At 40.6% G+C, this 12,849-nt stretch overlaps 1 protein-coding gene across 4 annotated transcripts in view; it reads left to right on the top strand.

The window, feature by feature from the left end:
* The window catches only part of Prp2l1 (proline rich protein 2-like 1), a 78,303-nt gene that overhangs the window by 25,385 nt on the left and 40,069 nt on the right, over positions 1-12,849 (top strand). For all 4 annotated transcript variants that reach the window (XR_005490780.2, NM_001419907.1, XM_063268752.1 and 1 more), the window contains 4 exons: positions 1,985-2,056; positions 5,209-5,280; positions 9,063-9,134; positions 10,374-10,454. Coding sequence is in view for 3 of the 4 variants with exons in the window: in NM_001419907.1 (NP_001406836.1) it covers positions 1,985-2,056; positions 5,209-5,280; positions 9,063-9,134; positions 10,374-10,454 (297 nt within the window). In the remaining variant the exon portion in view is untranslated. The remainder of the gene's footprint in view (positions 1-1,984; positions 2,057-5,208; positions 5,281-9,062; positions 9,135-10,373; positions 10,455-12,849) is intronic.

Below are 12,849 nucleotides of genomic sequence, written 5' to 3'. Positions count from 1 at the left end.
ATGGTTGTGAGCCACCATGTGGTTGCTGGGAATTGAACTCAGGACCTCTGGAAGAGCAGTCAATGCTCTCAACCACTGCACTATCTCTCCAGCCCGAGAAACTTAATTCTTGATGACCATGTAGAAGGATCTAGCAAAATTTAGGAATACAGTGAGGGAGACCTGGGCCACTGTGGCTATTTGGCAGTGGGAAGAAAACCCTGAATCCCCACAGAGTAGGAGACGGTAGGATCTAGTGACTGACTAAAGAGCTGAGAACTGATACAGACTTTAGTCCTAGTCCTCAGGAGGCAGAGGTGGCAGGTCTGTGCGAATTTGAGGTTAGTCTGGTCTACAGAGTGAGTTCCACACCAGCCAGGGCTTACAGGTAAGATCCCATTTCCAAATTAAAAAAAAAATGAGCCCACAGTTTCTGTCTTTGATGAAGATGAGGAAGACAGTTTAACAGATGGACTCAGCAGTCAGGAACAAGAAGAGCATGGGGGTGCTGAGTTCAGTTGTAAGCTTTTTCTTTATTGGTGAACATAAAATTATCTTAGGTTGAGTGGAGATGTCCACTATCAAGTGAAAAGGTTTTTTTCTTCCCTAATATGAGAAAACATAGGTTTAAACTGAGCAAGAAAGTCTTCACTGAGAAGTAAGAACATAACGAAAGGTAAATGCTCAAAGTGAGTCACAGAACAAAGAAACTGAACATAACTAAGGTATCTAATAGCTGCTTTTAAGTATGTGCCACTCATGTATATATTCTCATTTTTGAAATATCATGGAAGCCTTGTGTGTTGGCCTGTATCTAATAATCTCAGCACTTGGGGAATATGGAGAACCACAAGATCAAAGCCAGCCTGGACTGTACTTGTGAGGCACTATCTCAGAATGACCGAAGGGCTAGAAATACAGCTCAGTGGTAGAGTGCTTGACTAGCACACACAGTGCCCTGGATCCCATCATTAGGACTGGAAAAAGTGGTGAGGTTTGGGACACCTGGGCAGATTACTCAGTTGTTACCACGTCCAAATTGCAAGTGTGGGGTGGGGCCTAGAATTCAGATCCTCAAAATCCCTTGTAAACGACAGGTCAGTGTGACAGGCTACCTGTATTTACAGCTTGAAAGCCAGATCCCATTCTCCAGAACAATCTGGCTGGACAAGTCTACTGTATCAGTGAGAGTCTAGGTTTGATTGAGAGACCCTGCCTCAGTACAGTAGAAGATTGATTGAGGATGACTCTTACCATCGAATGTGGGCCTCTACACATACATGTACGAAATGGAAGCAAAACATACAGTGTTTATAGGATAATTTATTTACCTCACTCCAGAGAGCTTGTCACCCTTCTCTGTGCCCTGCCATCCATAACACAAATCTCACTTGCATTTTGGGGGGCGAAATGCAATTTCATTTGTGTTTTCCCCACATTAGCCTAAACTCCTTTCTCAGTGGTTTTGTACCTTTCCCCCTATGTGGCATGTCCGAGAACTATTTCCACACAAGTACGTTACTCTCACCAATTCTAACTTTTTCATCTTTCTAACACCTACACAGGCTTCAACAGACAGACCTTAAACAAAGTTTTGGTATTACTAATATGGTTTCTTATTAACTAATAGTGATAAAAATTTGCCTATTTTCCTGATGAATTATTAACTACTATATTAAAGTTTGAATCATATTTTTATGGATTTATAGAAGGATTTTATTTAAACACAAGTAATTTTGAGAAAAATACTTAATAATCAACTATCATTTTTTAACCAAAAAGTGGATCAGATTAGAAGTTAACCTTTGAGGAAATATCTCACCATTTGCACCAGTAGCCATACATTCTTAACTGTGCTCCCTTGGAAACTGATAGATTTAAAGAATTATAAAGTTGATGGTGTCCCATGTTCTGCATTGAGCACTTCCATAAAGGTGTTATAATTTTTACTGATTCTGCTTCTTATTTTCCTATTTATTCAACTATATCAACTGTTTCTCCACAGAAATTTCAAAGGAAATGATATTTCTTACATTGACAAAAATGTATGGAAGGTATACCGTTGGACTGAGAAACTGTGAGTAATGTGTGTGTGTGTGTGCATAGATATATTCTCTCCACATATTATGCAAAATATTGCACTAAGACCCTTTTGTCCAGATTCAAGGTCAGTATGTCTGAGGAAAGACATTTTATCTACGCATCCCAGTAACTTTCTGTAGAATAGATAACTTAACATGGAAGGTGTAGGGAGTTCTAATTTCACGAAATAAACAAATAAATTGGTATTGATTGCATTTCTCTGGTAAGTTGAATGAGGACTAGGGTGTGGTTCAGTGTTAGTACAGTTGCCCAGTGCATGAGATCATGAATTGGAACCTCACCAGTGCAGGCAAAAATTTTAATTTAAATGTTGTGGGTTTTCATTGAAAGAAGAGGCAGATTTGTTTTGCAGTACAAAAACAATCTGTGATGCCATTTTCAATAGTAATTAAATAAGAGGGATAGTGAAACCTTCCTTGGGCCATATTCTTCAGCTCTGAGGTAACACTACTCTAAATTGGTATATATCCAACCAGACACATTTGCATCCAGAAAATAAAAGTGTCTCTGTTTTCCTTATCACTTTTAGATAAATGATAACATTTGGTAATTTTTTATTCTCTTTTTAATTTTATTTTTCTTGGATATTTTATGTATTTACATTTCGAATGTTATCCCCTTTCCCCCTTTCCCATAACCTCTTCCCTCCCCCTGCTCCTACTCTCACCCACCCACTCCAATCTCAATGCCCTGGCATTCCCCCACACTGGAGAAACAAGTCTTTACAGGACCAAGGGCTTCTCCTCCCATTGATGCTGGAAAATGCCATCCTCTGCCACATATGCAGCTGGAGTCATGGGTCCCTCCATGTGTATTCATTGGTTGGTGGTTTAGTCCCTGGAGCTCTGGTGGGGTTTGGTTGGTTGATTTTGTTGTTCTTCCTATGGCATTGCAAACCCCTTCCACTCCTTCAGTCCTTTCTCTAACTCCACCATTGGGGTCCCCTTGTTCAGTCCAATGGTGAGCTGCAACCATCCTCATCTGTATCAGTAGGGCTCTGGCTGAGCCTCTCAGGAGACACCCATATCTGGCTCCTGTCAGCAAACACTTCTTGGCATCAGCAGTACTGACTGGGTTTGGTGGCTGCATGTGGGATGGATCCCCAGGTGAGGCAGGCCCTGGATGGCCTTTCCTTCCGTCCCTGCTCCATTCTGTCCCTGTATTTCCTCCCGTGAGTATTTTGTTCTCCCTTCTAAGAAGGACTGAAGCATCCACATTTTGCTCTTCCTTCTTCTTGGGCTTCATACGATCTGTGAATTTTTTCTTAGGAATTCCAAGCTCTTCGGGTAATATCCACTAATCAGTGAGTGCATACCATGTGTGTTCTTTTGTGACTGGGTTACCTCACTCAGGATGATATTTTCTAGTTCCATCCATTTGCCTAAGAATTTCATGTAGTCATTGTTTTTAATAGTCGAATAGTACTCCATCGTGTAAATACACCACATTTTCTGTCTCCATTCCTCTGTTGAAAGTCATCTGGGTTCTTTCCAGCTTCTGGCTATTACAAATAAGGCTGCTATGAACATAGTAGAGCATGTGTCCTTGTTATATGTTGGAGCATCTTTTGGGTATATGCCCAAGAGAGGTATAGCTGGGACCTCAGGTAGTTCAATGTCCAATTTTCTGAGTAACGGCCAGACTGATTTCCAGACTGATTGTACCAGCTTGCAATCCCACCAACAATGGAGGAGTGTTCCTCTTTCTCCACATCCTCACCAGCATCTGCTGTCACCTGAGTTTTTGATCTTAGCCATTCTGACTGGTAGGAGGTGGAATCTCAGGGTTGTTTTGATTTGCATTTCTCTGATAACTAAGGACACTGAACCTTTATCTCAGTGCTTCTCAGCCATTCAGTATTCCTCAGTTGAGAATTCTTTGTTTAACTCTGTATCCTATTTTTAAATAGGATTATTTGACTCTCTGGAGTCTAACTTCTTGAATTCTTTGTACACATTAGATATTAGCCATCTATTGAATGTTGGATTGGTAAAGACCTTTTCCCAATCTGTTGGTTGCTGTCTTGTCCTATCGACACTGTCATTTGCCTTATAGAAGCGTTGCTATTTTATGAGGTCCCATTTGTTGATTCTTGGTCTTAGAGCATAAACCATTGATGTTCTGTTCAGGAAAATTTCCCCTGTGCCTATGTGTTCGAGGCTCTTCCCCACTTTCTCTTCTGTTAGTTTCAGTGTATCTGGTTTTAAGTGGAAGTCTTTGATCCACTTGGACTTGAGCTTTGTTAAGGATATAAGAATGGGTCGATTTGCGCTCCTCTACATGCTGACCCCCAGTTGAACGAGCACCATTTGTTGAAAATGCTGTCTTTTTTCCATTGGATAGTTTTAGCCCCTTTGTCAAAGATCAAGTGACCATATGTATGTGGGTTCATTTCTGGGTCTTCAGTTCTATTCCATTGATCTACCTGCCTGTCTCTGTACCAATACCATACAGCTTTTATCACTGTTGTTCTGTAATACAGCTTGAGGTCAGGGATGGTGATTCCCCCAGAAGTTCTTTTACTGCGGAGAATAGTTTTTGCTATCCTGGGTTTTTTGCTTTTCCAAATGAATTGGCAAATGGCTCTTTCTAATTCTATGAAGAATTGTGTTGAAATTTTGATGGGGATTGCATTGAATCTGTAGATTGCTTTCAGCAAGATGGCCATCTTTACTTTATTAATCCTGCCAATCCATGGGCATGGAAGGTCATTTGCAATTTCTTCTTTTCACTCCATGATATTTAAAGTTTTCTTTCACATATGTAGAGGTTTATATTATTCACTTACAGTTCTGTGTAATATTTCCTAGAGTGTGCACATCAGTGAGAATTTAATATTATCCTGCTGGTGTCTAGTGACTATCTAGGGGATTTTTTTGCTCCATGTCTGGCTGTACTAAATGTCCTGTGTACCTTGGACAAGTGTTTCAATAGACCAGATATCCAGGAATAGAACCTTTGGGATGGAGATCATGGTGCATTTGAAATTTTAATTGCCCTAAAAATAAGTAGCACCACCTTACACTGTAGCAGTAGCACATGACAGTGTGCACCTACGTCCCATTCCACACCAACGTTCTCTGTCTATTGATGATTTTTGATCCAGATAACCTTTTGATTTTCCAGAATTCTCAGTGAAAATCACCTGACTGAATTGCATAAGGATTCATTCGAAGGCCTGCTGTCCCTCCAGGTTTTGTAAGTTAGTTTAGCATATCTATTTGTAAGTAATGTGCTATCTGTGGGTGAATTAGACACTAACATCTCTTCAAGCAACAAAACTGTGCCATTACTGACGAGGCTCTGCAGTGTTTGCCTCTAGTCCCAGTACTGAGGGAGGTGGGAAGCAGGAAGGTCGCTGCAAGTTGGACCAGTGCATGGTCTGCCTAGTGGGCTTCCTGCCTGTCCCAGGGCTGCTTGGCAAGGGCCTGGCTCTAAAGACATGATACAAGAAACTCTGCAGTTATGTCAGTCTGCGGGCGTGTCAGCCTCGCTCTAACATCAAAATGCCTTCTATGCACTTTAAACTTCCTAAATCGTATCGGCAAGCTTCAAACAGAAGTCCATTTGCAGAAGGAGAACGTTAGTAAGCCCTGAGCCATTACTGAAACTCACACGGCCCTCGTTTTCTAAGGCATATGCTTCTATTTACATCTTGCCATACCTCAGTCAAGCCTGGTCCATGTTCTCATTTCCTTGTAGCCATGAGTTGGGAGTGCTTTGACACTCTTACAGGACTGGTGCAAGTTGATGTGACGGGGTGCCTGATGAGAACAACCTAAGGGGGCAAGATTCACCCTGGCCCTTCATCTCAGAGGTTTTCGGTTCCTGGCAGCTGGCTCCATTGTTTCTGGACCTGTGTGTGGGCTTAGAAATCTAACATGTTTACTAATTCAGTCTTTACAAAAAGGTTTAAGATAGCATAGTAGGATTTAAGAAATTAATGTTAACTTTGAGATAGTTGTATCAAAGAGAGCATTTGGCCAACTACATTGATTTGAATTTGAAGGTCATTAACCTAGAATCTTGTGACAATGCTTTTTCCCCCTTTGAGACACAGTCTCGTGTAGCACACACGCACCTTGAGCTCTCTAAAGAGCCAGAGCTGGACCTGCCAAATTCTTGCACCTCTTGCCTCTATTTCCAAAGTTCTGGGATTACAGAGATATATTATCACATTTTTTTTATAATACTGGGTATCGAGTCCCAGCTTTTGTGCATCTTAGGCAATATCTCTACCAACCACAATAGATATACCTTATGCCTACCAAGTTCTAAGATTACATTTACTCGCCATCACATCCAGCTTTGAATGACAACTTAGCCCAAATGAAATTGACAACGGAATATAGCAGCTGAATGGTAGAGTATATAAATATTATTAATATGATTAAGTCATTAGGAGAACAGACTGGTATTGCAGTTTTCAATGCAATAATTTTTATGCTCATGTCGAAATAAATACTGAAATAGTGGTTAGTAAGTATATACAAAAGTTTACTTGGAGCAGAGGTCCCAGAAATACCCCTGCCATTCACTGATTAAACAATAAAAGGCAGGGATACTGGCACATTACTTAAATCATAGCACTGGAGAGGTGGAAGCAGGCAAGTCTCTTGAGTTTGGCTGAGGCCAGTCTTGTCTATAGTGAGTTCCAGGCCAGTCAGGGCTTTATAGTGTCTAGAGACTGTATAAAAAAGGGAAAAAAGATCTCAACAACAATGTTGTCCAGGAAAGAATACTTGGAACGTAACTCTCTTCATTTAGAGATAAGAATATAGTATGTTGTTCAGTGTCAGAGCTAGATTTCTAGCCTTTCCCCACAGGGTCCAGAACAGTACAAATCTTTAATCATTACTGAGCTAAACAGAAAAAAGTGACTTTTTTTAATGAATGGGGTATATTTTGTATTAGAACATTAGGGAAGTGCATACATATCGCCTTATATGGTGTTAAAAAAAATCTTCTGTCTGTTGGGTGTGGTGATACACATCTTTAACCCCAGCATTCTGGAGGCAGAGGCAGACAGATCTCTCTGGGTTGAAGACCAACCAGGGCTATATAGTGAAACTTGTCTTTAAAAAAGAAACCAAAAACATTTTCCTCCTATAGACACTTAGAGAATGTCCTTGATTGGTCCTACTTTGTATTGGTTTTGAGGGGTTTTACTTTAGAGAAAATAAAGTTAGTGGAGTAATTCTCTTATTATTTTAGTTTATAAAAAAACTATTTCATGTCAACATTATCATTCACTTATTTAAATGTCTCTCCATTTTAAAAATGTGTTAAAATAGGACATGCCAAATACAGCTTCTCTTACTGGTGTCACAGAGGCATAAGGCAAAGCTCCTTCCCTCTCAGAACTCACATACCGTGAAGTAGCACACGAGCATGGCTCTCAGTGCTGCCGAGACACAGAAGATTCAGCCACGAAGTCATAAACTGAATTTTTTCCAAAAAAGTCACTTAAAACTCATCAAATATGTGTTTATTTTTTATATATATTTGAATTTGCTCAATTACTTGTGTCAGTCTCAAACTCGGTGGGTGACGTAGATAAGCTGGACTCTACTTTCAAGTTTATTATTATAAGAAGGGATGCAAAAATAATTTTAAAAGCAGGACGGGGCTGGAGAGGACGGCTCAGCAGTTAAGAGCACTTGCTGTTCTTCAGAGGATCTGAGTTCGGTTCCCAGCATCAACATCAGGGGGCTCACAACTTCCTGAACTTCCAGGTCCGGAGGATCAGAAGCCTTTCTAGTACTCTGTCAACATGTGCACAGACACATAACACACACAGAAGTGAAAGTAAAATATTTTTTAATGAGACCTGAGGAGAGGGCTCAGTGGGTACGAGCACAAGCATAAGTCATGAAAGCTCAGGGACGTACACACTTAGTCCTTAGAGCCCACACTAGAGAAAAGCCAGATGCAGCAGTGTGCATCTTCAGTCAGCCAGCTAGCCTCCAGGAAGCAGTATGGCAGGACAAGAGACCCTGCTTCAACAAAGTAGAAGACAGGAACTGCTTTCTAGAGCCTGTCTTCTGACCTCCACACATGTACACATTCATACTACATACTTTATAGGTCACTGAGATATAAATTGTGTGTAGAGTACTGAAGAGGAGAAAGGACCTTGACTCACGGAAGCTGTCCCTGCACCAGTGCAATCTGAGTAAGACCTTGGAGAGTCAGTGGGGATCATCAGGCAGGTCTCTTAGGGAGAATGTGTTAAACACTAAAAATAAGAGTGGAGAAAAAGGTATACATCAGAGTTAGAGGGGTTCAGGGGTGAGCATCTGCAGAGTACAAGAGGGAAGGTAGATCAGAGCCAGGCCTTCTTTGGGTTTGAGTGCCAAGCCAGCAACCGTAATGGGATCATTGTGCTGTAACTCATGCTCCAAGACAGCTGGGAGCTTCATTGTCACCTAGAGAACTTGTTAGAACTTCCTTCTGACAGCCCCCATCCCCAAGTTACCAATTCAGTACGTCTGGAGAAGGCTGAGAATTTCCCTCTTCTAAAGCTTCCAGGGGCCAGATTTGTGTGTAAATTCAGTGTTCAGGAGGCTGAGGTGGAGGAGTATTCTACATAGAAAAACCAAGTCACTTTACAGTTCTCTCAAGAAAGACAACCTCTGAAATTTACCAGTTTATAGCGATCTATAGGTGAGGAACATAAAGTCAAGATACTTAGGATAGGGTTTAGGGTTCAAGAAAGTTCAAGTATGGGGCTGGGGATTTAGCTCAGTGGTAGAGCGCTTACCTAGTAAGCGCAAGGCCCTGGGTTCGGTCCCCAGCTCCGAAAAAAAGAACCAAAGAAAAAAAAAAAAAAGAAAAGAAAAAGAAAGTTCAAGTATAAAACCAAAGGTTTAGAGTTTAAACAAAACAATAATATTATCAGTTCTAAATTCTGTTGCTTTATTCATACTAATGAGATATCTAATAACTAATCAAAGCAATATTTCTTTTATTTTTCCTAGGGATTTATCCTGCAATAAAATACGCTATATTGAAAGAGGGACATTTGAATCATTACCTTTTCTGAAGTATATGTAAGTCACAAATATATCCATATTTGGAATTTTATAACCCCCATGCTACTGATTCGCTAGTAGGAAATAAGCCACACTCAGTACAGAGAGCACATGTTTCCTCTCACATGTAGTAGATGTAAGCCTATTTTCTTTCAGTGCTGGGGACCAAACCCAGGGACTTGTACTTGCTAAGCAAGCACTCCCAGCAGTGAGCTAAATCTACACCCTTAGACTTATATGTGAACTCACATATGTATTTCTCATGAAAGGAGAAGATGGACTATGGAGAGCAAGAAGTCTAGAAATATGTAGAACAAGAGAGGATGTGGGAAAAAGATGTTGTTTTCTATCAGTTGAAATTAGATTTAAGTGAGTGGGGTGTGTGTGTGTGTGTGTGTGTGTGTGTGTGTGTGTGTGTGTATAACATAAAAGAAAGAAAAAGTGACACTGTGGAGAGGAAGGGGAAAGGGACAGTGGAGAATGGTAGTAAGGATAAGAAGTAAGATCTAATGCATATATACACACATATATATGTGTGTATATGTATATATATATACATATTTACCATATATAATGTGAACTGTCATGATGAAACCAATTATAATATATAAATGGAACACTTTGTAGCTAATAGAAAGCAACCAAAATTACACAACAAATTAATGTGTGTGTGTGTGTGTGTGTGTGTGTGTGTGTATACATCCATGTGGATTTGTTTATATTTTCTATCCTTCCACCATGAGTCCTGGAAGCATTTTTACTCACTGAACTATCTCACCCCACATTTTTTTGTCTGTGGTAAAAATGAATGAGACTCGTCTTACAATATATAGCTCTGGTTCTTAGTTGGTGTGACCGTGCACCCAGATGGTATTTGGCAACTGCGGATTTGCAACTGACTTCTAGTATGCAGATACTAAAGCTATTCTGAACAACCTCCAGTATGTAGAACAAACCTATCAGACAAAACAGTGCTCCAGCCTAAAAATTCAGCGGTACTGAGGTTGTAAAACCCTGTCCTAGAGGAGTAAGATCATTGAAAGAAGGGGGACTTAGTTATCATTTACTGTAGTTGTACACTGCTATGTAAATATGAAGTATGAATCATAAGCCAGCGTTGTCCACAGTGGATTGAGAAGACACTGAGACGGTTTCAGAGAAGGTTATGTCTCACCATATGTATACTAGGTGACTATTACTGTTCTGGGGACTTTGTCTTTTGCCTCATGTCTTTTTTATTTTTTAAAATTATTTTAGGAACCTTGGGTGCAATTTACTCACTGAACTGAGCTTTGGAACATTTCAGGCATGGCATGGAATGCAGTTTTTACAGCAGCTGTAAGTAGGCAAAAAAGGCCCCCCACTCCCACTATTAAGAGTCCCATAATGGGTTGGGGATTTAGCTCAGTGGTAGAGCGCTTGCCTAGAAAGCGCAAGGCCCTGGGTTCGGTCCCCAGCTCCGAAAAAAAAAAAAAAAAGAGCCCCATAAGAACACCAAGCTACATAACCATGATGTATATGCAGGGGACCAGCTCTGATCCACACAGGGTCTGTGGTTGTCCTGTTTAGTTGATCCTGTGGGCTGTGTTCTTATGGTATCCTCAATTCGTCTGGTCTCTGTAGTCCTCCCCTCCCCTTTCTGTGGGAGTCCCCTGGTTCTACCTAGTGTTTGGCTGTGGGCCTCCGCATCTGCTTCCATCAGTTGCTGATGAGTCCTCTCTGGTAACATCTGGGCTAGGTACTGATCTGTGAGTATAGCAATGATTCATTAGTAAGTATTTCATCGAATATTTTCCCCCCAGTCATGTTTGGTTCTATCCTGGGCCTCTAGGCTGTCCTACCTCTAGTTCCTTGCCATCCAATCAGTGTCAGGTGTGGGTTCCCACTCATGCCATGGGCCTCAAGTTAGACCAGTCATGGATTGGCCTGTCCCACGGGTTCTGCACCATTGTCCCAGTACATCTTGCATGTGGGATTGAAGCGTCCTCATTTGGGCTTTTCTGCTTGTTAAACTTATTACAGTCTGTGGGTTGTATCCTAGGTATCGTGTGCTTTATGCCTAATAATCTCTTATAGTGAGTACATACCATGCATGTCCTTTTTGGGTCTGCATTGCCACACACAGGATGATATTTTCTAGTTCCATCCATAGCTGAAAGGTCACCCATTATGTAAAGGAACCACATTTTCTGTATCCATTCTTTGGTTGAGGGACAAGACCATATGGTACAGAGACAGACAGGTTGATCAATGGAATAGAATAGAAGACCCAGAAATAAACCCACATATCTGTGGACACTTGTTCTTTGACAAAGAAGTCAAAAACATACAGTGGGGAAAAAAGCATCTTCAAAAATGGTGTTGGTCTAACTGGAGGTCTGCATGTAGAAGAATAAAAGTAGATCTATACTTATCATCTTGCATACAGCTCAAGTCCAAGTGGACCAAGGGCCTCAACATAAAACAAGATACACTGAATCTGATAGAAGAAAAAGTGGAAAAGAGCCTCAAACTCATTGGCACAGGGAGACATTTCCTGAACAGAACACCAATGGCTCAGATTCTAAGATTGACATTTGATAAGTGGGACCTCATGAAACTAAAAAGTTTCTGTAAGGTAAAAGACACCGCCAGTAGGACAAATAGGCAACCTATGGATTGGGAAAAAAATCTTTAGTAATCCTACATCAGATAGAGTTAATATCCAAAATATATAAAGGACTCAAGAAGTTAACTTCCCATAAAAACCAATAACCCGGAGTTGGGGATTTAGCTCAGCGGTAGAGCGCTTGCCTCGCGAGCGCAAGGCCCTGGGTTTGGTCCCCAGCTCCGAAAAAAAAAACAAAACAAAACAAAAAAAAACAAAAAAAAAACAAAAACCAATAACCCAATTTAAAAAATGGGATATAGAGCTAAACAGAGAATTCACAACAGAAAAATCTCAAAAAGCACTTGAAATGTTCAACATCCTTAATCATCAGGGAAATGCAAATCAAACCGACCCTGAGATTCCACCTCACACTACTCAGAATGGCTAAGATCAAAAATTCAAGTGACAGCACATGCTGGTGAAGATGTGGAGAAAGAGGAACACTCCTCCATTGGTGGTGGGACTGCAAACTGGTACAACCACTGTGGAAATTGATCTGGTGGTTCCTTAGAAAATTGGACATATACTACCTGAGGACCCAGCTATACCACTTGTGACCATATACAGAAAATATGCCCCACCATACCACAAAGACACGTGCTCCACTATGTTCATAGCAGCCTTATTTGTAATAGACAGCAGACATGTACTTCTTTAGGTTAGGAATGTTTTTTTGATTTTGTTGAAAATATTTTCTGGGTCTTTGAACTGGGTTTTTTCTTCCTCTTCCTCTTTCTCTTCCTTTTCCTCTTCCTCTTCCTCTTCCTCATCCTCCATCTTTTCCTATTATTCTTAGGTTTGATCTATTCATAGTGCCCCAAATTTCCTGGATGTTTTGTGTCAGAAAAGTTTTAGATTTGACATTTTCTTTGACTGATAAATCTACTTCTGTTATAATTACTTCAATGCCTGAGCAGTTCTCTTCCACTGTATTCTTTGGGAGATGCTTGCCTCTGTAACTCCCATTCACTACCTAGATTTTCCATTTCCAGAGTTTGGTCAGTTTGTGTTTTCTTTATGGCTTTCATTTTCATTTTCAGGTCCTGAACAGTTTTGTTTCATTCAACCCTTTGGGTTTTTCCT

Source organism: Rattus norvegicus, chromosome 10 (genome assembly GCF_036323735.1).
Source record: "Rattus norvegicus strain BN/NHsdMcwi chromosome 10, GRCr8, whole genome shotgun sequence".
NCBI lineage: Eukaryota > Metazoa > Chordata > Mammalia > Rodentia > Muridae > Rattus > Rattus norvegicus.
The sequence above is the reverse complement of the archived record's forward strand: the minus strand, read 5'-3'. Positions and strand labels throughout refer to the sequence as shown.